The sequence below is a fragment of the Myotis brandtii genome, unplaced genomic scaffold (genome assembly GCF_000412655.1).
Source record: "Myotis brandtii unplaced genomic scaffold, ASM41265v1 scaffold304, whole genome shotgun sequence".
In the NCBI taxonomy this organism is placed as follows: Eukaryota; Metazoa; Chordata; class Mammalia; order Chiroptera; family Vespertilionidae; genus Myotis; species Myotis brandtii.
In genome coordinates, this window is record NW_005361607.1 from 1,620,650 (window position 1) to 1,646,359 (window position 25,710).

The following is a 25,710-nucleotide window of genomic DNA, read 5'->3' on the forward strand; positions in this document are numbered from 1 at the left end:
ATCATTGTCCACAGATTGGCTATCTCATGATTTTCCTAAAACTAATGTACGACAGTATATGAAATTTTCCTTTTAGGTAAGTGTGTTCTAGTTAAGAAATCTTTTCCCATCTCAATGAATTGTTCCTGTTGTATTTCAAGAAGCTCTATTGTTTTGTTATTTTTTAATATATAATATATAGAAAGAAGTTAAGATATTTTCCCTCATATGGATAGCACTGTTTATCTAAGAGTCATTTTTCTTCACTGTACTTCAATGTCTCTGTCATAAATTTGGGAGACTATGTGGAAGTTTGTTTCTGGACTCCCTATTCTATTCCATTGGCCTTCTATTTATTTTTGAGCCAAATGACATCATCTCTGTAGCTTTGTAATAAGTCTTAAGATCTGAGAGCTGTCCTCCAGTGTTGTTCTACAAGATTGACTTGTTATTTTTAGTCTTTTGTTTTTCCATATAAATTTCATAATCAGCTTATCAAATTACACCCCTTTACAAAAACATGCCTGGGATTTTGTTTGGAGTTGTGTACATTAAATATAGGTCCGTTTGGGGAAAGTTGACTAGTGTCACCAGTATCGAGTCTTCCAATCCACGAATGATATATTTATCCATTTATTTAAATATTCTATAATTTCTCACAGTGATGTTTTGAGATTTTTTTGTGTGTGTATAGGACTTACGTTTTTTGATGTTATAAACAATGTCATTTAAAAATAAGCTTTCTTATATTGAGAAATACAGTTTGTTTTCATAATTAACCTTCTATCCAGAAACCTTGCTAACTTCACTTAATTCTAATAGTGTGTAGATTCTTTTAGATTTTACATATACACAGTTATCTTGTCTGCAAATAATGACTGCTTTATTTTTCACTTCTAGTCCATACACACACATATATATATTTTAAAAATATATTTTTATTGATTTTCAGAGAGGAAGAGATAGGGAGATAAAGTCCCTTTATAATAAAAGGATAATATGCAAATTGACCCTAACGGTGGAATGACTGGGAACCACCTGTCGCTATGACGCGCACAGACGCTCAACACAGGAGCTGCCTCCTGGTGGTCAGTGTGCTTCCACAGGGGGAACACTGCTCAGCCAGAAGCCAGCTCATGGCTGGCCAGCGCAGCGGCAGTGGCAGGAGCCTCTCCCGCCTCTGCTGCAGCGCTAAGGGTGTTCGACTACTGGCTTAGGCCCACTCCCCAGGGGCTCCTGGGCTTCCAGAGGGATGTCTGTCTGTCAGCTTAGTCCCGATCCCCCAGGGAGCAGGCCTAAGCTGGCAGGTGGACATCCCCTGAGGGCTCCCAGGTAGCGGGCCTAAGCTGTCAGTCAGATATCCCCTGAGGGGTCCCAGACTGCAAGAGGGCGTGGGCCGGGCTGAGGGACCCGCCTCCCGAGTGCATGAATTTTTGTGCACCAGGCCTCTAGTCAGTGATAAGACAGAAACATTGATCGGCTTCTTCCTGCATGCCCTCTACTGGGGATCAGTCCCACAACCCCATCATGTGCCCTGATTGGGAATCAAACCATGACTTTCTGGTTCATGGGTTGATGTCAACCACTGAGCCACATCAGCCAGGCTGGATTGATCCTTTTATCAAGATGAAATCTTTCTGGTCTCTACTAATGCTTCTTGTCTAATGTCCACTTTTTCCTTTAATACTATTGTTATGACAGCTTTCTTTTGATTAGTGCTTATATGGTATATCTTTTTCATTCTTTTATTTTTAAGCTTTCTGTTTTCTTTTAAATATATTTTTTTAAAATATATTTTTATTGATTTCAAAGAGGAGGGGAGAGGGAGAGATTGAAACATCAATGATGAGAATCATTGATTGGCTGTCTCCTGCACACCCACTACTGGGAACTGAGCCCGCAACCTGGGTATGTGCCCTTGACCGGAATTGAACCCAGGACCCTTTAGTCCATAGGCTGATGCTCTATCCACTGAGCCAAACAAGCTAGGGTTGTTTTCTTCGCTGTGTGTCTCTTATAAGTAGTATGTAGCTGTTTTTTTTTAATCTTTGCTCTTTTTTTGATCTATTTAGTTCATTTACATTCTCAATTTGTATTTCTTGATAAATAAAGACGTGGAACATATTTTCATGTGTGTGCTGGCCATTAATGTATTTTTTATTATCTTTTCAGATATTTTGCCCATTTTTATTGTTTTTCTTTTCTTTTTTTTAAAATATATTTTATTGATTTTTTACAGAGAGAAAGGGAGAGGGAGAGGGATAGAGAGTTAGAAACATTGATGAGAGAAGAAACATCGATCAGCTGCCTCCTGCAAACTCCCTACTGGGGATGTGCCTGCAACCAAGGTACATGCCCTTGACCGGAATCGAAGCTGGGACCCTTCAGTCCGCAGGCCGATGCTCTATCCACTGAGCCAAACTGGTTAGGGCTTGTGTGAGTTTTTTAATACATTTGCTGGATACAAGTCCTTTGTCAAATATGTGTATTGCAAATATTTTCTCCCACTCTGTGGCTTGCTTTAGTATTTTATTAGTTGTGTGTTTTGGAGAATGAAAGTTAAAAATTTTTATGAAATCTAATTTTCTACTTTGGGTTTACTCTTCTTTTTTTAGCTTTCTAAGGTGGGATATATATCATTGGCTATAAATTTTCCACTCTGCATTATTTTAGCTGTTATAGATTTCAATATGTTATATTTTCATTATCAGTTATCAGAATATGTTCTAATTTTCTTTGTGATTTCTAATTTTATCCATGTGTTATTCAAAAGGGAGTCATTTAGTATACAGATTTTGAGATTTGCCTAATGTTTTATTGCTTGTTTCTAATTCCTTTGTGGTTTAGAGAATAGCCTCTGTAAGATTTTAATCTTTTCAGATCTATTGGGACTTGTTTTATGGCACATCATCTAGTCTACCTTGCTGAATTTTCATCACTTGAAAAAAATATGTATTCTGTATTTGTTGAGTGTATGTTTTATAAATATCAATTAGGTTAAGGTGGTTTATAGCATCACTGAGATCTTCTGTATCCTTCTGATTTTTTGTCTACTGGTTCTTGAGAGAGGAGTGTTGAAATTTTTAAGTATAATTGTGGATTTGTCTGTTATTTCTTATGTTAGTTTATGCTTCATGAATTTTGAAGCTCTGTATTACGTATATACACATATGGGATTACTTTTCCTCTTATTGAATTGATTGATCATTGTGAATTATCCCTTTGTCTCTAGTAATACTCAGTGAAGTATTTTTTATTGGACATTAATTTTTTTACATTATTTTCTACATTAATATAGCCACTCCAGTTTTCTTGTGTGTTACTGTTCAGTTGCTATATCTTTTTCTACCCATTTACTTTCAAACTATTTGAATGTTTGTATTTAAATGCATCTCTTATAGATTGGCATAAACTAGATTTTGCTTTTTTTTTTTTTAAATAGATTTTGCTTTTTTATTCAGTTTGACAATCTCTGCTTTTATCTTGAAGTGTATAGTCCATTTATATTTAATGTAATTATCAATATTGATATATTTAGGTCAGCAATTTTGCTATTTCCTTTTTATTTGTGTTACCTATTTTTTTTTTGTTTGTTTCTCTGTTCCTTTATTTCTGCTTTTGAGTTAATCAAATATTTTTGTGTGTGTTTTATTTTATCTCCTTCATTGGCTTTCTAGATATAATTCAGCATTTAAAAAAATTTTTTTTTTATTGATTTTAGAGAGAGGAAGGGAGAGATAGATAGATAGATAGATAGAGAGCAACATTGAAGTAAGAGAAATATCGATAGGTTGCCTCCTTCATGTGTCCTAACTGGGGGTCAAACCAATATCCTGGGTATGTGCCCTGACCGGGAATCATACCTGCCACCTTTTGGTACATGGAATGATGCTCCATCTTACTGAGCCACACCTACCAGGGTAATCATACTCCCCTTTAAAAAATATGTATATATTTGTGTATGTAGCCATACATTTCATCATCGTATAGAAAGTCATTTAGTATTACAATGGGAAATAACAGCCTTCACTGCCCCTTCCCTTAGAGCCAGAGGTAAAAATCACCTTAAATTTGTTTAGCTATTTACCTCTATAATTCTGTGTAATATGTTTATTTTGTAATTTCTTGACTCATTAGGTTTTGACATTATTGGTTTCTTGTTATAGAAGATTTAGTCTTTTATAACCTAATGATTTTAAGTGCTTATTTGGCACCTCTATTCCTCCTTGGTTAAGTATCTGTTCAAATCTTGCCGTATTCTAGTTGGATTGTTTGTTTTCTTACTGTTGACTTTATTATTATTATTATTATTATTATTATTATTGTTAATCCTCATCTGAGGATATTTTTCCATTGTTGTTTAGAGAGAGTGGAAGGAAAGGGGGGAGAGAGGGAGAGAGAGAGAGAGAGAGAGAGAGAGAGAGAGAGAGAGAGACAGACAGACATTGATTGGTTGCCTCCTCTATGCTCCCCGATGGGCTGGGGAACAAGCATGCAACCGAGGTATGTGCCTTTGATCGGAATCAAACCCAGGACCCTTCACTCCACAGGATGAGGCTCTATCCACTGAGCAAAACTGGCTAGAGCTTACTGTTGACTTTAGAGTGTTATTTATATATTCTGGATACAGTCATTTGTTGGATATGTGAAAGTAGTTTTTCCTTATCTATGACTCATCTTTTCCTTAACAAGATTTTTATTTTTTGCAGAGCAAATATTTTTAATTTTAATGAAATCCAAGGAGCCTCTATACCAATTTCTGGGACAATCTTTTTTTCTGGTATAATCCTCACAAATTCCAGCCCTTTGTGCAGCCCTGAACTTTTGTTTTCTAACTCTTTAGCTCGTCCGGTCTCACCATGCTCTGCTTAGAAGTCCTCCCTCCCTCTGTGTGGTCAGGAAACTGTCCTAGCAGAGAGCAGGGGCAAAAGTCTGGGGATCACCTTAGTGCCGTGGTGGGCAAACCGCAGCTCAAGAGCCACATGCGGCTCTTTGGCCCTTTGAGTGTGGCCACGAAGTTTCAATCGCACTGTACGTGCGGCCCGCACGTGGTATTTTGTGGAAGAGCCACACTCAAGGGGCCGCAGTTTGCTGACCACTGCCTTAGTGCTTCTCTTTCTCTCAAGAATTACATTGTTGTCCTACTTGTTGTTCAGAACTGAAAATGTTTGCCTCATATATCTGTCCAGTTTTATAGATATTTATGGTGGGAGGACAAGTCCAGTTATAGTTACTCTCTCATGGATGGAACTGTAAACCCCCAAATTTGTGACTCATGATTGTCTGTCCTTGTTTTATAAGAAGGTGCCAAGAAACTTTTTAGAAGCTATGCTGTCACTGTTTGGGGGAGGGAGGGGGTTCTCCATTCATTGTGGAGACTTGACTTAACTTGCTGTTTGAACCTCACACCTCCCCCCTTCTTTCCTGGATACCAAATATTGAACCTTCCTGCGTTCCCATAGTGAGGGTATCCGTCCAGGAAGCAATATGGTGTCATGATAATAAGTGAGCCCTGGACCTAGACTGCCTCCATTTGAGAATTGGCTTGGCCAGAGAGTGCTAGCTGTGTGATCTCAGGCGAGTTGTCTATCCTTTTGGAACCTTGATTTCTCTCATCTGTGGTATAGGAACAATAGCAGGACCTATGTTATAGCGCTGATACAATCCAAGTCCTAAGAGCACTAGTCTTCTAATCATTTACGTTCAGATGTCGGCCTGTTATTTCCTCTTTATATTCTGCAGGTATCTCAAACCTAATAAATTCAATGTTAAATCCTTGATTGCCCTTCATATCTATTTCTCTTCTAATCTTCCTTTTTCCAGTAAATATACCACCTTATATTCAGTTGCTTTTGGAAAACACCGGGAGTCCTCCTTAGTACTTCCCTCTTCTTTATCATTTACATGTAATCGCTTACCAAGTCTCACTAGTTCTATCTGTAAAATATACTCCAATGTGTTTTCATCTCTACTATTAGTATTTTTTATTACCTGGACTTCTGTGCCAGCCTCATTATAGCTTTCACCGGCTCCATTTTTACTCCCCTCCATTCTGTTCTCCCTGCCACAGATAAGAATCAGGTCTCGTAGGCTGGGATATTCACTTTCTCAAGGCAAGACTTCAATCAACAGTGGCCAGCATTTGCCATCAGATTTTTCAGATTCTGGGCTGACTTACCCCCTAATTCTGATTGACACATTTAAAAAATTTATTTGTGAATATAATCAGAAGACAGTTTTTTTTTTTTAGGCCTAGGTGCCATGCTCCCTAAATTGGTGTATATAGCTCTTCTCTGACTTGTTATGTTGGTGTTCATTTACAATTCACCATGTATTTAATGTATGCCTATCTTCTAGGCTGTAGGGATGCACAATACCTTGATGGAGGTCACAACTTGAGTAAGAAAGAGACTCCCAATTGAAGAATATACCATAGAGACGTAACTTTATCTAAGGGTCATGCTAACGTAGTCTAGGGATTAGATTGAGGAAGAAATTATTTATTTAGTAAAGGTATAACAGCTAAGTAGTAATTATTCTGGTGAAGGTGTTGACAGTGGTGTTTTTGACATGGCGGACAGCGTGTCTAAAGGAAGAGAAATGATGTCCTTGTGCGGGAGTTGAAAGTTCCATGTGACTACAGAATAGAGTCAAGAGCACCAGCATCAAGAGGGAAAAGTGACAGGTGGGTAGACTTCTTTGTTAGCAATTGTAAGGATTTTATACTGTATCTTGCATAGTGGTTAGGACCTTGGACTCTAGAGTTAGACCTATGTCTGAACTCTTATCTCTTCCATGTGACTGTAGAAAAATCACTTAATCTCTTCAAGTCTGTTTCCTACTCTGAAAAAATGGGAATAGTGATAGTATCTACCTCAAAGGGTTATTTTAAGTATCCCGGATTTGATTCTTTTTGTGGCTTGTATCCTTTTTTTTGGACATTAATGCATCACACTCCCTTGACTTCTTGCCATTTAATATTCAAATCACATAACATAATTCTTGTATTCCTTTCTATCCTTATTAGACTGGCTTCCTTTGTACCATCCTGAGACGGAGAGAGCATACTGACCTGAGGACACAAATTCCCTGTGCCCCTGGAAGTTTTAGCTTTTAACAGCCATTGCTATACATTGATAAGTTGGCATTCTGATTTTATGTCAGTCTTATGCGCTTGGCTAATGGGACTGTTCTTGGGAGATGGATCTATTGGTCATGTGCTGTCCCTTTAGATTTATGAGCTTTTAAGGCCAAGGGCTAAAGAGAAGATGGGAAATTCATTAAAATAAAGTTACTCTTGAGGCCTCCTTCAACACAGGCAGCTTGCTTTCCCTGGAGTGCTCTCAACTCTGCTCCTCTAGTAGCTGTGAGCTTGTTTTGTGTATTTACATTTTTATAGTTGCTTTAATTTTGTATTTACAAGATATTTAATTTACCATTAGATAAATTCAAAATGACTAGTAGAGAGTTAGTAAAAGCTGGTAGGACTGAGGTGTGGCTTAAGCACAGAATAATAAATAGCTGTTCAGTTATCCACTGACAAAACGATGTCCTGTGAAATATTTGATTTTGTTGTGTTTATATATTAATTTGTCACTATACAGAGAATTTGGCACTTTACAGTCATTTACAGAAATGATTTTTGTTTATTTGATTTCACAAACAACGAAATCATTCATTTTTAGTTTTATTTGTTTCTTAACTATGGAAATAGACCACGTATTTTAGTGGCTCTAAACTGGGCCTCCTGGCAGGGCACTTTATATGATTGTTTTGTTTGTCACAGTTATTGGGGAGATGGGGATTACTGTTGTCTCATGGACATGGAGGATGGGGGCGGGCCTGTTAAATGTCCTCTAGTGGCCTGGAGAGCCCTCAGAGGGAGGAACTGTCCAGCCCTGGTGAATTGTAAGTGGCCCTTGTGAGAGGCTCTGCCTGCTGGGTTCTTAGAGCCTCAGTAACTGTGCAGATAGCACCATCTAGTGAGGGAAGTAGGTCATAAGCAAAATTTACTTTCATCATAAAAATGAGAGAAAATCCAACATTCTAAACTTTCTGTAAAATAAAAAGGTAATAGAATCGTAGACTTTTGGAGCAGGAAGGAAAATTAGAGATAATCTAATCCACCCTCTCCCTTTACAGATAAGGAAATTAGGGTCCAAAGAGGCGAAGTGATTTGTCCAGTAACATATATACCTAGTTAGTAGCGAGAGACTGGGCTGGAGTCCAGGTCTCATAGTTTCTCAGGTGAGTAATCTGAGCCTTTGTCATAGCAAACTGACTAGCTTTGTGTTCTGTTTGGGTTAATAGCTTATCCGTGGTCGGCAAACAGCGGCTCGCGAGCCACATGCGGCTCTTTGGCGCCTTCAGTGTGGCTCTTCCACAAAATACCATGTGCGGGCGCGCACGTACAGTGCGATTGAAACCTCGTGGCCCATGCGCAGAAGTCGGTATTTTGTGGAAGAGCCGCACCGAAGGGGCCAAAGAGCCGCATGTGGCTCGCGAGCCACAGTTTGCCAACCACTGGCTTAGGTTATTTGTTTAGTGATTCATTTAAGAAAGAAAAAACTGTAAATGTGCACATCTCATTTACTAGGCTTGTTATAAGGTAAACTTTCATAATGCATGCATTATTCATTTCACCTTGTTTTGAACCTAACTGTATTACCTAGAAAAATGAGGCAGGCTTCTGTGTATTTAACTTTTTGGTTGCTATGATTTCAGCTCTAAGTGTTGAGTGTTATGATAAAAGCTTTAGAATAGAGAAAAATATATACATGAAAATGTATTATAAATTTGTCATATTGATGAACTGACATGCTGGCAATCAAAAGATGCAAAACACTTTAAAGGAAGTGAATTACAAAATAATGGAGGTCTTTTCATTTCTCCTCTTTTAGGGCACATGAAATGAATTAATACAACGAGTTAATATGTGTTATATACATAGAACAATACCCGATACATATAAGTGATTATTAATTAAACAAAATATATAACTGATATTTTGAACTTCTGGTTTTAAAACCTGTGCTCTTCACATTGCCCCAGTATACTGCCTCAAAAAGTAATCTAGGACCAATGTAGTTCACATATTTTTGTATGTTTGTGGCCATTATCAGTTCTGTTTTAAGAAGGAAGTGTTGTCTAGAAAGTGTTTCATCCTTCTTTCTTTATGCACTGCCAATGGATTAAATAAGAAATCACAAGTGGCCCTGACCGGTTTGGCTCAGTGGATAGAGCGTCGGCCTGCGGACTGAAGGGTCCCGGGTTCGATTCCAGTCAAGGGCATGTACCTTGATTGCAGGCACATCCCCAGTAGGGAGTGTGCAGGAGGCAGCTGATCGATGTTTCTCTCTCATCGATGTTTCTAACTCTCTATCCCTCTCCCTTCCTCTCTGTAAAAAATCAGTAAACTATATATATAAAAAAAGAAATCACAAGTGAAATTAATAAATACTAGAGATAAATGAAAACAAGACCAGAACCTACCAAAAGTTATGGGATACAGTGGAAGCATTGCTCAGGATAAATTTGTAGCTATTAATGCTTTAAAAATGTGAAAGATCGCAAACAAACAACCTAACTTTACAACTTAGAAAACCATAAAAAGAAGTACAAAGTAAACCCCAAGCTGCTAGGAGGAAGGAAATAATAAAGATTAGATCAGAGATAAATGAAAACAAGACCAGAACCTACCAAAAGTTATGGGATACAGTGGAAGCATTGCTCAGGATAAATTTGTAGCTATTAATGCTTTAAAAATGTGAAAGATCTCAAAAAAACAACCTAACTTTACAACTTAGAAAACTATAAAAAGAAGAGCAAAGTAAACCCCAAGCTTCGAGGAGGAAGGAAATAATAAAGATTAGATCAGAGATAAATTACATCGTGAATAAAAAGAGTTTGTTTTTAAAAAGACCAGCAAAATTGACAAATGTTTAGTTGGACTAGGAAAAAATAAAGAAGATTCAGATTACTAAAATCAGAAATGAAAGTGGAGATAACACTGCTGATTCTGTAGAAATAAAGAGGCGTATAATACAGTATGATGAACAATTGTATGCCCCCCAAATTGGACAACCTTGATGAGATGGACAAATTTCAAGAAATAACTTACCAGTGCAGCCACTGTGGAAAACAGTATGGAGTCTCATCAAAAAACTAAAATGGAACTGCCCTATGATCTAGCAATTCCACTTTTGGGAATATAGTGAAAGAAACCCGAAACACTGATTCAAAAGAATATATTCACCTCTGTGTTTATTGCAGTGCTATTATTAATAGCCAAAATTTGGAAGCAGGCCGAGTGCCCATCAGTAGGTGAGTGGATAAAAAAGTTGTGGTACATTTACACAATGGAATACTACTTGGCCATAAAAAAAGAAGGAACCTTACCCTTTGTGATAGCATGGATGGACTGGAAGAATATTATGCTAAGTGAAATAAGGCAGTCAGAGAAAGACAAATACCATATGATTTCACTTATATGTGGAATCTAATGAACGAGACAAACAAAATAGAAACAGACTCATAGATACAGAGAAGAGACTGAAAGCTGTCTGTCAGAGGGGAGGGGTTGAGGGGCTGAGTGAGATAGGTGAAGGGATTAAGCAAAAACAAAACAAAACAAAACAAAACCCCACACACAAAAAACCAAACTCAGACCCAAACAACAGTATGGTGATTACCAAAGGGAAAGGGTGGTGGTGGAGGTAGAAGAGAGTAAAGGGGGGATAAATGGCTATGGAAGGGGAAGACTCTGGGTGGTGAACACACAATAAAAATAAATGATGTATTGACCAATATAATATTATTGACTAGTGTCACCCAATAAAATCAATAAATCACAAAGAAAACTGAATAGACCTGAAACAAGTATGGAGATTGAATCAGTAATCAAAAAATCTTTCAACGAAGAAAAGCCCTGGATCTGACAACATCATTTGTGGATTCTACCAAGAATTTGAAGAAGTAATACCCATTCTTCTCAAACTTTTCTAAAAGACTGGAGGGGAGGGGAAAATACTCCCTAACTCATTCTGTGAGGCCAGCATAACCCTAATACCAATGACAAAGACACTACAAGAAAAGAAAACTATAGGTCAATATCTAATCTAGAGGTATAGATTAAGAATAAATTTTTTAGTACAGTTTATTAACAGTTAAATTTTAAAACTTAATTTTTATGAAAACTTAATTTGGAAGAATTTTACTCCTAATACATGTTCTTCTTTTTTTTTTCTGGACCACTTTATTGATATACTTCTTTTTTTTATTTTTTAAAATCTTTATTGTTGAGATTATTACAGATGTCCCTCTTTTTTCCTCCTATTGCCCCTCTCCACCCGGTTCCTGCCCTGCCCCAGGCCTTCACCACCCTATTGTCTCTGTCCAGAGGTAATGCATATATGCATATAATATCTTTGTTTAGTCTCTTCCCTTCCCTCTGATAATCGTCAGTCTGTTCCATTTCCATGCCTCTGATTCTATTTTATTCACCAGTCTATTTTGTTCATAAGATTTCTTATTCGTTTATTTTGATTTTTAGATTCAATTGTTGGTAAGTATGTATTTGTTGCCAGTTTGTTGTTCATATTTTTGATCAGTGTATGCTTAATTTCTGACTGGTCCTTTTCCTTTTTTGGAGGTTTCTAGAAGATTCTTGAGTAACCTTATAATTATAGTTTTAAACTCTATATTCAGTAGTTTGCTTTCTTCCATTTCTTTCATTTCTTTGTTCATAAGATTTCTTATTCGTTTATTTTGATTTTTAGATTCAATTGTTGGTAAGTATATATTTGTTGCCAGTTTGTTGTTCATATTTTTGATCAGTGTATGCTTAATTTCTGACTGGTCCTTTTCCATTTTTTTGGAGGTTTCTAGAAGATTCTTGAGTAACCTTATAATCGTAGTTTTAAACTCTATATCCAGTAGTTTGCTTTCTTCCATTTCTTTCATTTCTGATATGTTTCTTTGTCTCTGCATTTTGACTGCTTCCCTGTGTTTTTTTTTCTCTGTTTTGAGTAGAGCTGCTATATCTCCTTGAGTTGGTACAGTGGCCTTGTGTAGTAGGTGTTCTATAGGGCCCAGTGGCTCAGCTTCCCCAGTCACCTGAGCTGGAAGCTCTAAGTGCACCCCTTTATGGGCTGTGAGCACAGTCTTGTTGTAGTTGAGACTTGATTGCTGTTGGTGTCATTGGGAGGAATTGATCTCCATGCCAATTGGCTGTGAGGACCAGCTATGACTACAGTGGGAAAGCTGCTGTGCAGGAGACACCCCTATGGAGCAGGACTTGCTTCAGTGGGGCTTTGGTGCTCACTGAGTCTGCCCCTTGAGTGTGTCGCTTATGTATGTGTAGAGTTATTGTCTGGTATGGTCTGACACTGACCACTGGGTACACTGGCTCTTGGGTCTCCCAGGAGGTACAAAGTCAGCAACTACCTGAGGCCACCCAGCAGGAGCTACAGAGAGATCTGCAGATTCCTCCTCTTTGTATTGGGTTTGGAAGTGCCCAGATGAGGCCCAGCTATGAAGCAAGGCAGGCTGGTGCTGGTGTGGGTCTTGGGCCTTTTATTGATAGGTTTGGGGCTCCCTGACCCAGTTGCAGCTTGTTTCAGAGTTTAGCCTGAGCAAGGACAGGCCATTCATATGCAAAAGCAGCTGCACACAGCTTGGGTGGGGTTGTAAATTGGATGAGGTGGGGTCTTAGGGAGTCACCAGGTTGGAGCAAACAGAAATGACTGCCAGTCAGCCCTGTGACGGGAGGTCCCAGAATAGGAACAGTGATCCCTGCAAGCACCTTTGTCTGGGAGAAAGCTGCCCCAAGTTCCTGCCCTGATGCCAGATAATCCAGTTCCTCCTCATAGGTGTCTGTGTCCCTCAAAGCCAAGCCTTGGTGCTGCAGCTCAGAGGAAGCAGGACCTTGTAAGTTCAGTTCATAGTGCTGGCCTTTTAAGAGGAACAGCTGGGTTTCCAGCAGCCTCTGTGTCACTAAGCCCCAGTCCGCACTGGTTTTTACAGCCTGTAGTTCTTACTGCCCGTAGGGACTTCTATTCCAAGCTCTGGGACCCTAGGCTGGGTGTCTGGTGTGAGGCTGGGACCCCTTGTTTCTCCGGTGTCCTCCATAGAGATGATCTCCCTCCTCATTAAAAAAGCAGCACATGTGGGTGCCCGACCAGCCTGTTCTGCGCCTCCGCACTTCCTACTCATTTCAGTATGCGTTCTTCTTCACTTCTCTAGTTGTAGGACTTCCATTCAGCCAGCTTTCTGGCAGTTCTGGATGATGGTTGTTCTGTATTTTAGTTGTAATTTTGATGTGGTTGTGGGAGGCGGCAAGTTCAGGCATTTACCTACGCCACCATCTTCAAATCCCTAATATGTGTTCTTAATATCTATCATAGTGAAAAGTGTGGGTTTCTTTGGGAGTGATATTATTATAAATATTGTGTAGGGGTAGGGGCAAGTAGAAAGGGTGGACATATTTTTTTTTTTGAGTTCTATAAAACCATTTGTTTGAGTGTTCTTTTTAAAAGCAATGAGTATATTCCCCTTTTATTAAAACGATAGAAAATATTTTTAAAACATGTAATGACACAAACGTAAACTTTTAAAGATGTCCTCATAGTTATACTCATGTGTGCTTTTATTAATTTTGGTTCTAGGCTTGTGTGGACGTCAGATCCAGTTCGGTGTTTTGGCAGCAGCTGGAACTTGCAGATACCCTCTCTGGTCACCCCAACGTGCCAGAATGGTTATCCACACACCCTTCTCATGGAAACCGAGTTGAGCAGTTGGATAGACTCATACCCGAGGTGAGCTAACACTGTTGAAGGCAGGACACTATTTTTACTGCATCTTTAATTTTTTAATGCTGTTACTTCTCATGCTTAGAGTAGGAGTTCTAGTTTGTCAACTGTTTTGATCACTATAATTATGGATTGTCAGTTTTCAAAGGATTTGACTGAAGAGTAAAATCCTGCTTGTTCGCAAGTCATGGGGGATAAATTGCTGTGTAGACTTGACTTTTCTTGAAGGTGAAGGTTTAAGCTTTTTAGTATCATTCCTTTTAATTTTACCTGATTTGGTGAAAGTCTAAAACTCATGGTATGTTTTTTCAACATATTGGTCATAATTTAATTTTTTCTCAGTGATTTAAGCTTATTGTTAAAAAACAACAATAACAAACTCCAGTTAATGACTTGTGTAAAATTTTCGGGTCAAGTGAGTATTAATTCCAATAATGATGCTGGAATATTTCTTAGAAAAAAAATCCCTTGATATTAGTTTTTTTCTGGTTGTTTATTTCTTTAAAAAGAGGGAGTAAAGTGTGCATGACTTTTTTTCTGTAGACTTCATTAATGAATAAAGCTAAAGCAGCTTTTTCCCAATTAGTTTTTACTACCATCTAAACATGTTTTTATTTGTTAACATGATTTAAAATGTTTTCTGTGGTATCCACTTCAGTACAAGGTGGATGTCAGATATCGCCAAACCAGGCTGCACACTCTTTCTGTCTCACTTGCTTTGCCAGGATGACTACAAATTTAACTTGACAGATAGTGAGCACCTGTTATAAGAAAAAAATACTGGTAGATACAGGGGATACAAAGAGAATTAAGACATGGTTTTTTATATTTGCAGGATGCTAACATAAGTACAAAATGATTCTTAATACAATAAGGGATAGGATTTATTATAAGAAAAGTAGAAATATAGTGGTATGCAATTTGAAGGAATAGCCTGCATCTAGTTTGGGATAATAAACTACCAGGAGATTCATTTACTGATTCATGTGATTTATATGGAAATCCACTGATAGTTTGCCATTCTTTATTCTGTTGCTGGGAACAATACAGTCTCTGCTTTCTTGGAGCTAACATTCATGTCAATGCAAGTAATAAACAAACATATACATACATGCAGTATGTCAAGCAATGATAAACACATTGGGGAAAAATAAATCAGATTAAAGGTAGTAAAGAGGGCTGGGCAGCAGAGAAGACGTGCTGGTCTACGTTTCTTTGTCAGAGAAAGCCTTACCTAACAGAAGCTGGAAAGAAACAAGGGGCCAAGTCTGTGGCTATCTGGAGAGAGAGTCTTCCAGGGTGAGGAGGCAGCAAGTGCATAGGACCTGGAGGGAGAGTATGTGTGGTGTGTTCAAGGAATGGCAAGGAGTTGAGTGAGTCAAGGAGGGGGTGGGGGGATGATTGAGGTATAGGGGGATCAGATCATGAAGAGTCTTTTCTAAACCATTGTAAGGACTTAACTTTTATTCCAAGTGATATGGGAAACTAGTAGAGGGTTTTGAGTAGAGCAGTGGTTTTCAACCTTGGCTGCACATTAGAATCACCTGGGAATCTTTTTAAAATCCTGATTTCTGGGCCTCATCCTCCGGAAATTCTGTTTCTTTGTTATGGGGTGGGGCTGACTTGATCACCTGATCTGACTTATGTGTTCTGTGGTGTCATGGGGACTGTAGTGGGGCAAGGGTGGAACCCAGGAGACTCTTTACAAGGCTCTTGCAATAATCCTGTTAAGATAGTATAGAGCAGGGGTGGGCAAACTTTTTGACTCGAGGGCCACAATGGGTTCTTAAACTGGACCAGAGGGCCGGAACAAAAGCATGGATGGAGTGTTTGTGTGAACTAATATAAATTCAAAGTAAACATCATTACATAAAAGGGTACGGTCTTTTTTTTTTTTAGTTTTATTCATTTCAAACGGGCCGGATCCGGCCTGCGGGCCGTAGTTTGCCCACGGCTGGTATAGAGGCAGAAGAGAGGAAAAGAAGTGCTCAGATTTTGGATATATTTTGAAAGGAATGATGAGGATTTGAGTTTGGGCATACTTGTGGCCTTTCATGGGCATTGGGGCCAGCCAGACATGGATTCTTAAGAAATATCCTAAATATATTTCATTTATACCCTTAATTTGAAGAAAAAATATTTGAGAAAAAAAACAGCAGTGACATTTACTTGACACATTGTAGTTATCATTCATCTTAAAAGCACAGCACAGGACTGGAAGAATATGGGTTTCATCCGTAACTAATTTGTCCTGAAGATCACTGACTCAGCCTTCGTAAGTGCTGCCAAGACCCAGGGAACTTGCATCACCCGAGGAGGCGTAGCCTCTCGCGAAAGCCAAAATAACCACATGGTTTCCTTTTGGAATGCCCTTTCTTTTTATTTTGTTCAGTGAAATTCTAAAAATGTGTGGTTTACTTAAATTGGATAATGAATTTTAGCCAACTTTCATCTAAATTCTGAGTTGTCATTTCATCATCGAAGATAACTAAGGATCTTTGGAGAAGTAAAATGTGCTTTAGAGAAGTTTTAAAATAATTAATTGATTAGTGAGTATGAAGGAAAATGATTGGAGAAATAAATATGTTATTTGGGCGCCAATGATGAAGATAAGCATTGGGAGGTATTATTTTTCTAAAAATAAACTATCCTAGTTTAGAAACTTAAGTTGAAAACCTTATATATCCCCCCTCCCCAAGTGATTAAAATCAATTTGAAAGTAATAAAATTCTACTGCAATATTGGGAGTAATTCAGTGGTTGAAGTGAAACTTATAGTCAGTGTAAGAGTCTGTTGATAATTAGAATACATAGTCATAATTCAGAGATTGGAATTCCCTACTGTCGTTTCTAATTTCTCTAATGAAAGAAAGCAAATCCTCAGGCAGTATGTAGAATTATGTGAGTCTATATACTACTAAAGACTACGTTTTTTGTTTGATTTTATTTAAGATTTTTTTCTACTTATGTTAATACAATATATTTTACCTAATGCTCCTGTTCTTTGACAATTCTGATATTATGCCTGAAGTGGCGTACGTCTCAAAGGCAGTTGGAAATACACAGCAGAGCACAGACATCTAGGCCAGAGATGAGGACTTGAGAGTAACTCCATAAAGGTGGTATTTGAAGCGGTGAGAGTGGAGTAGGCAGAGAAAAAGATCCTGGGTAGAGTTAACAGTGTTAGGTGGTGTCCATATTTAATTGGGAGGAGGAAGACAGAGCCTCTCGTATATCCGATTCATAGGAGGAGAAAAGATCAAGACAATCAGGAAAAGAAGTCATATGTGATACTTTAAACAATAAAGAATTTAAATTAAAAAAAAGAAAGAAAGAAGATAATGTAAAGAAACACCACAAGACCGGAAAAAAAAGAAAATCAGGAAAGTAAAATTCTTTGGTTCCATGAGAACACAATCTTGGTAATTTTGATTTCTTTAAAAGGTAACTTAGTGAAGATTGTATATTTTTATTTCTTATTGGATTCCTTGAATAAATATCATCACAGAAATGTATTATTTTTTTACTAGGCATATCAACATTTAAGATGTTTTAAAACTATACTTTATTCACTTAACAAATATTTGTTAGTAATCATTTATGTGCCAGATTGTAGGTGTTGTAGGTGCTGTGAACAAAAGAGACAGAAAAAAAACCCTTGACCTTATGAAGCTTATTTTGCAGTAAAGAGAGACAGACAATAAATAGAATAAATTAGTAACGTATAGAATAAATCACCAATATATTATTTATATATTAGTCATTAATAAGTATTAGGGAGCAAAGCAAAGGAGGAAGGACAGTGTATTAGTCAGCTTGGGTTAAGCAACAGGAATTCATTTCTTCAGAGTTCTGAAGGCTAGATATCCAATCCAGTATTAAGGTTCCAGCCTTTTGATTTCTGGCGAGGTCTCTTCTGGCTGCAGACGGCTGGCTTCCCACTGTGTCCTTACATGGTGGAGAGAGTGAACACGCCGTGTCTCTTCCTCTTCTTATAAGGGCAGTAATCCTATCATGAGAGCCCCACCTCATCACCTCCTCTAACCCTGATCATCCCCCAAAGGCTCCACCTCCAAATACATTGGGGGTTAGGGTTTTAACATATGAATCTGGGGTGAGGGGGGGTGAAATACTTCAGTCCATAACAAGGATGTAAAGTGTGAGCAGAGATGGCAGAAGGGCTGGAATAGCTGTTTGAAAGGGAGTTGATCAGAGAAAGTTTCACTGAGAAGATGTTACTTGAACAAAGGCTTGAAATAAGTGAAAGAGTCTTTGCCTGGGACTTGAGGGGCGTGGGGTGGGGTAAGAACCTTCTAGGTTAGGAAATAGCCAGTACAGTGCTCTGAGGCAGGAGTGAGCCTGGTGTGGTTGGGATGGAGTGAGCAAGGGAAAGTGAGGGTGCAGGCCTTGAAGCCCCTGTGAGGACTTCGCTTTTGTTCAGAGATAGGACCCCAGGGGCGGGTTTCAGTAGAGGACTGAAGGAGTACCAGGATCTGACCTACAAAGGATGCGTCTATAGTTCCTACAAAATACTATAATCGTAATTTTGGAGTATTTTAGTATAGAATAATGTTTAGAAACAGACTAGTTCCGTTTTAAAAAAAATATTTTTATTGATTTCAGAGAGGAAGGGAGAGGGAGAAAGAGAGAGAAACATCAGTGATGAGAGAGAATCATTGATTGGCTGCCTCCTGCATGCCCCCTACTGGGGATCGAGCCCACAACCCGGGCATGTGCCCTGACCGGAAATCAAACACTGACCTCCTGGTTCATAGGTCGACACTCAACCACTGAGCCCATGCCAGCTGGGCTAGACTAATTCCCTTTTTTGTTTTGTTTTCAAATCAAGAAAATGTCCCCAAAGTAGAAAACAGTATATTCCTGCTATTTTTTTAATGTGAATTCTGAGATAAAGCATGTGTAAAAGCCTAGTTAAATATAATCCTGTGATCCACTAGCGTTTAAAAAGAATAAATATAGGGTTGTAGTAATGATTTTATTTGTAGTTAATAAGATGATATAATTTTATTTACTTGAAATAACAGTTAAATTTAGGAAACACATATCCCACATATTTTGGTTACCATAACAACTTGGGTGAAAGATTGAAGAACAGATGTTATATCAACCTGTTGATGTTTAGTAGTATGACAGTTTTAAAATTATAGTTGCACTGTTCAGAATTTAAAATTGTATAAACCATAAGTTGTCCTTAAAAGAAATACCTTTTCATACTTTCTATAAGGATTGTTATAAATATTTACATGTTATAAATATGAATATATTTATATGTGAATATTTATATGTGAATAAGGTGCAGCTTATGAAGGGAAAAGAAATGAGTTAGAGGAAGAAAAATTTTAAAAGGTAAATCATGATATATAAATATAAAACGAACCATATTTGCGATTTTACTTAACTTACTAGTGAGGGAGCCTGTAATGTGTCACCACTAGCTCAAAGGAGACTTCAGTAACCATGGGCATGCAGGCTCTGAGGGATGCTGAAATGAACTCACAACCAGGCGCAAAACTGATCCACTCGTAAGGCAATCAGTTGCCTTCCCCAGACATGGCCAAGCATCATTTGCATGGTTATCAGTTTTCTACAACTTCCAGAGTTGTGAAATAGCTCTGAGACCATGGAGGCAGAGATAACACCCAGGATGCACTCGACAGGACACCCAGTGATCTTATTTGCCCATATCACAGTCTTCCACAGTTTTTTGTTTTTGTTTTTTTCTATTGTCATTTATTTACCTTTCAAGTAAAGATACCAAATCAAATCATCTTGTCAGACCAACATACAGGGTATCTCCCCAAAATGTATGCACATTCTAAATGATTATAAAGTCAGTGTTTATTAGCCTGCAGTTCATTTTCAAAATTAAGTGAGTTATCAGCTGTACATTTTTTGGGACACCCTATATAAACAGAAGTTTTTGTTTTGTTATTTTTATTTATTTATTGGTTTTTTAGAGAAAGATGAAGGGAGAGGGATAGAGAGATACCGGTAGAAACATCTCATCTGTCGGCTGCTCCTTGAGCCTGCAACCCGGGCATGTGCCCTGACTGGACCTCTTGGTTCCTGGGTCGACACTCAACCACTGAGTCACACTGGCCAGACTGTTTTGTTATTTTTAAGCAACCACATAGGCATTATTCTTGTTGTATTTCTTTTCTTTCTCTTAAAGTAGTAACCAACTATTATTAATTTCCACCGAATCTATTGAGTTTTAGGCTTGAGGTTATTGATGCTAAACTTTTGAAAAGTATGTGCTTGTCTTCAGAAATTAAGGGAAAGAGTTGGAAATAGAGGGGGTGTAAAAGGACGTTTCATTTTTTAAGAGAAACATTTAAACCTCTCAGGCCATTTAGAACTCAAGATACAGATGTAAAATCAAGGATAAAGTCACAGATATACAAAAATGGGAGAGAAGGGAAGACAAAGGGGGAAAGTGTTTTTTTTTTTAATTTCTTTTTCTTTTTTAAAATAATTGAATTTATTGAGGTGACATTGCTTAATACAGTTTTATAGGTTTCAGGTATACACTTCTATCATACTTCATCTGTGTATTGTATTGTGTGTTCACCACCCCAAGTCAAGTCTCCTTCCATCACAATTTGCTCTCCTTTGCCCTCTTCTACCTCCTCCCATTCCCACCCCCCATCCCTCTGGTAAAAGGTTTTTTCTTTTAGGAAAAATTATTTTAACTTTTTATTATAGTTTTTAAAAAACACATGTAAAAGTAGAGAATAATTTAATGACCCCCCCATTTCTCAATCACATTCATTAGTATCAACCTTTTTGTACACATGCTTCTTCTGTTCCTTCTCTGATTTTTTGTTTTTTACTCAGAAGTATTTTTTTAAAAAAATATATTTTTATTGATTTCAGAGAGGAAGGGAGAGGGAGAGAGAGACAGAAACATCAATGATGAGAGAGAATCATTGACCGGTTGCCTTCTGTGCCGCCCCCCCCACCCCACCCCCAGGATCTAGCCTGCAACTTGGGCATGTGCCCTTGTGTGGAATCGAACCCGGGACCCTTCAGTCCACAGGCCGATGTTCTATCCACTGAGCAAAACCAGCTAGGGCTACCCAGAAGTAGTTCAATGCAAATACCAGACATGAGGGCGTTCCTTTCTAATTAGTTCAATATTCATTCTAGAAAGTATTCTTTTCTTCCATTACATATCTAAGAAAATTAATAGTAATTCCTTAATAAAATTAAATATTCTATCCATATTCAAATTTCTGCCTCAGAATATAGTTTTACAGTTGGTTTGTTCAAATCATGATCCACCAAGACCCATACATTGCATTTGGTTGCTGTGTCCCTTAAGTCTCTCTGACTTCAGAGCAGTGCCCCCACCCTGTTTTGTTTTTTAATACATCATTGACTTGTTGAATAAATCTAGCCCCACATTCTAGACTTATCTGATTGCTTCTTTGGGGTGTCCTGTAGTTATTATCTAAACACAGTGCACTGTTTCATTTCTTCATCTACTTTACAAAAGTTATTTCATTTACTTGTTTATTGTCTTTCTCTTCCCCTAGAATGTAAGGCCCCTGTTTATTGCTGTATCCTTAGTGCCTGTGACTGTTTCTCAAATGCTTAGAGAATATTTGCTAAAGGATTGTGTGGTGTGTAACGGTAGGAAAGATAAGTAATGTAATACTGGGTCAAAAGTAGAAAACTGGGCAGTACAATTGAGTAGTGGTTCTGCTTCCTCATAGAAATTTAGCAAATGTAGAAATTTAGCATGTAGCAAATTAATAGTTGGTAATGGGAAAGGATGCTCTTAGGAAGTACGTAAAAATAGTAGTCTTAGGAGTCCTGGGTTTTAATTCTGACCCAGCCACACAAGTTTAAGGAAGTTATCTACCATAAACTTTATTTTGCTTCACCTGTCAAATTGAGATAGCAGTGTCTCCTGGGTGTTTTATGCACATTCTTATGCATTGGTGGTAGTGAGGTCCTGCCTCCTTCTCTCTTTCCTCCCCTCCTTCCCTCATAAGACACTTTAATGATAAGTATTCTACACCAGGATCAACATTTTAAAAGTGGTTCATATGATAGCACCAGTTTAGATAACATTTTAAAATACCTGGCACCATGCAAGGCACAGCGAAAGTGAACAGTAAATGTTGGTTCTTTTCCCTCTGGTTGGAATCTTTAGGCCAATTCCATATTTAATTCCAAGTCTTCCTTGAGATTCTTAGAGCTGTATATTCTTGTTAATGGAGTACATTCCTGCCTTCTCTTAGACTGTAAACTCTTAAGAGTGTTTTTCCTATGACATTTGTCATAATGATTTATTCATAGCTTGTGTTCTATAAATGCTTGTTTAAAATTCAGCATCCATTTAAGTGCCTATTATGTGCAGTGCATGAAGTTAAACACAGAAAACAAAGTAAAATGGAAAGGCATATTCTAGCTGTACAGTGGGAAAATGTTGCTCACTTTTAAAGAGGTGAAGGTTATATTTAATAAGATGGATTTGCGTTTATGAAAATAAAAGATGTTGACACCCGAAATATAATAAAATAAATATGGAAAGGAATGTTTAAAAAGCAGAAAAAAATATGTCTGATAAAAATCTTTCTATGCAAAATAGACGAAGATTTGATAGAAATGTATTTGGGCCATAACAGGACTCTGCTTGATAGTTGGAGGAGAGAAACATTCACACATGAAGAAATATTAATAGAACACCTTTATGAAGAACATAGTTTTTCTAGTAATTAATGTAGCTCAGGCATCTCCAAACTACATTTATTCCATAAGAGACTTATACAAGAAATGTATAATGTGGTGCCAAAAAAACATTAAAACAAAATCATGCGCAAATGCAGTACAAATGAAAACAACAACAAAAGCAGGTTATAATCCATTGTTTCCAAGCCTTTTTACTTCCATGCCAGCTTTTCTAAATTGACTTTATTTTTAAGAGCAATGTTAGTGTCACAGCAAAATTGAGCGGCAGTTACAGAGGTTTTCCATATATAACCCCTGCCTGCCTTGGTGTAGACACAGTCTCCCACCGTGAAAATGCTGCCCGGGAGGGTGCATCTGCTGCAGCCAGTGAACCTGCACTGACACATCATCACCCAAAGTCCATCGTTTACATTTGGGCTCAGTCTTGCTGGTGTAGATTCTGTGGATTTTGACAAATGTGTAATAACATGTATTCATCATTACAGTATCGTGTAGAGTAGTTTCCTTGCCCTAAAAATGCTCTATGCACGGCCTATTCATCCCTCTGTCCGCCATAACCCATGACAATCACTGATATTATTTTACTATCTCCATAGTTTCACTTTTTCCAGAATGTCATGTACTTGGAATCATACATATGTAACCTCTAGAGATTTGCTTTTTTTTTTTTTTTTCCACTCAAGATTCCTCCCTGTCTTTTCATGGCTTGAGAGTTTATTTCTTCTTAGCGCTAAGTAATATTCCATTGTTTGGCTGTAACACAAATTTTCTGTTCACCTTCTGAAGGACATCTTGGTTGCTTCCACGTTTTGGCAATTATGAATAAAGCTGCTATAAACATTCGCTGAGCAGGTGTTTGTTCCTTGCCAGTCACTTAACCTCTCTGGGTCTGAGTCTCCTCATTTGTAAATGTATCTGATGCGTGCTAAGGATGCTGAGGTAGAAATTATGTGGTTATATAGATTAAAAAATCATGGAATACTGTTTTACAAATTATGAATAACTCAGGTATGCCCGTCTGCTGATGACATTTTAAGTTGGTAAAGCCTTTCTGGCAGAAAGCAGTTTGGTCCTATCTAACACAAATTATAATCTGTTCTTACTCTTTGATCAGATCATTCTACTTTGGGGGCAGACTTCAAGTGGAGGTTAAAAATAACATCTTTTATTTATATAAAGCTTTCCATAGGGTAATTTGTAAAAGCCAATCAACACTACAAAACACTGCAAATACCCAGTAATTTGCGCGAGGCAGGGATCATGACTGTCTTTTCTGATCAATGTGTCCCCAGCACCTTGCTCACGGTGGTGGTCTAAATGTTTGTTAACTGTGAAAAGATTGAAAAGAGAACTTAAGGGAAAGAGAAGAGCTTTTACTGAATATTAAAGATTCTAGGAGATGACATTCTGTCTTCCCTTTGTGCTTTGCATCTCCCATGGCTAAACTCAGCTGTGCCAGCTCTTTCCTGCTGGGTCTCCCTTGTCCCCCTTACTGATGCCAGTCAAGGCCTTAGGCATGTGACGTAACTGCCATGAGAGATTGGCTTCTCACCTGGAAAAATATGTCAGTGTGGTTATAAAGGAGTTAAAGCAGGAATAGACTGGGTGTCCCGACTTTGCCAGGGTAGTCTCAGTTTATGCCTATGACTCAGTGTAAATCTCAGTAGCATCTCCTTTCACTCTCAAAGGTATTCTGGTCCAGGCAGGTCACCATTTAGCCGAGGGTCTTCCTTTCTTTTTACTTTAGCGCTATAGTTGGGAAACATTTTCTTGTTTTAATTTTTGTGTGTGTGTGTTTTTTAGTTCAGTTTACTTTAAGGAACATTTATTTAACACAATAGATGCAAGACGTGAAATATAAGGAAAATTGAGACAAGACACTACTACCAAGGAATTTCACTTAAATGCTTTTTCCCCTTTACTTTATTTTGGTAACTCATAGCCTCATTTGGAGTCAGAAGTGCTGCTAGACTCAAGTTCCTGTTCTGACTTCATCCATTTACAAGACCCCTTTCTGGCTGCCTCTGGCTGCCTGCTCCCCTATTCTGTGGAACTTCAGGGAATATACCCATCTAAGAACCTGTGCCCCACCATGAGGCACTCTGGGTCTTAAGGTAATGGAATTCCTTGCCCAAACACTTTTGAGCCTGCTTCCAGGGCCTGTGCGGACCTCCTCCCTTGGACGCACGCACACAAGATCCCTCACAGTGCAGGTGAGCCAGGGAAGGGAGGAGAAGGGAGTGGACAGCAGGCCAGTGGCAGGAGCTGGGGTAGGCTCCCCACAACCTTAGACGTTACAAAATTCAAGAATTCTAATTTTGGGACCTGGCCTTCAGGGTCATTTTGAAAGTGTGGGAGAATAGAACATATTTTATGTAGTACTTCATTAGCTTGACTTACAGCTGTTAGATATTTAAACGTATGGTATCTGAGCCTCTATCTGCATTCTTGCCATGGACCCCACAGTTACCTGGGGCAGGCCTGCTCAGAGTAAAACCTACCATCTTTACCATGCCCTAACAGACCCTACATTATCTGCTCCTACCTGCTAGATCCCTTCTGCCCCAGCTGTACCAGCTCCCTCCCTGTTCCCAGCACTCAGGCATCTCCCATCCAGTGCACATCCTTGGGCTCCCCGCTGCTGTTGCCGCAGCCACTGCCTGCCGGGGCACTCCTTTCCTAGGTACCGCATGGCCTGGTCTGTCATGGCCTCATGCCCTCAGGTCTTTCCCCCTCTTCTCAATGTCATGAGAGCTTGCCTGGCCAGTCTTTCTAAGACCTTGTTACTCCCCCAAGCACTGACTGCCCCTCCCTGCTTTATTTACTTCCCGTAACACGCATCACTATAAAAAAGTTAGAGGTAATGCTTATAAAATGAAACTAGTTTTTTTTTACCCTAAATATGTTTCTTTTAAAATGCTTTAGATATTAAGACATCCCCCCCCCTTTTTTTTAGTTTTTATGTCTTACAGTCATCCATGGACCTAATTTAAAGAATCACATAGTTTTCTAAGGCTAGTTCCTTAAAGCACAGCCCTCCTACCCTGCCTTCAGTTTCAACTTTCTTAAAGTATTCTTTTTATATTTCCTATCATCCTACATAGCACTACTTCCTAACTTTCCATTTCAGGCATCATCCGTTTCCCTTTCCCCAGAGGATGAGCATCAAGCCCCCCCCCCCCCCCCCCCCCCCCCCCCCCCCC

At 38.5% G+C, this 25,710-nt stretch overlaps 1 protein-coding gene across 3 annotated transcripts in view; it reads left to right on the plus strand.

The window, feature by feature from the left end:
- OMA1 (OMA1 zinc metallopeptidase) overlaps nucleotides 1-25,710 on the plus strand; it is a 48,835-nt gene that overhangs the window by 18,533 nt on the left and 4,592 nt on the right. For all 3 annotated transcript variants that reach the window (XR_001362781.1, XM_005869845.2, XM_005869846.2), the window contains exon 8: nucleotides 13,644-13,793. Coding sequence is in view for 2 of the 3 variants with exons in the window: in XM_005869845.2 (XP_005869907.1) it covers nucleotides 13,644-13,793 (150 nt within the window). In the remaining variant the exon portion in view is untranslated. The remainder of the gene's footprint in view (nucleotides 1-13,643; nucleotides 13,794-25,710) is intronic.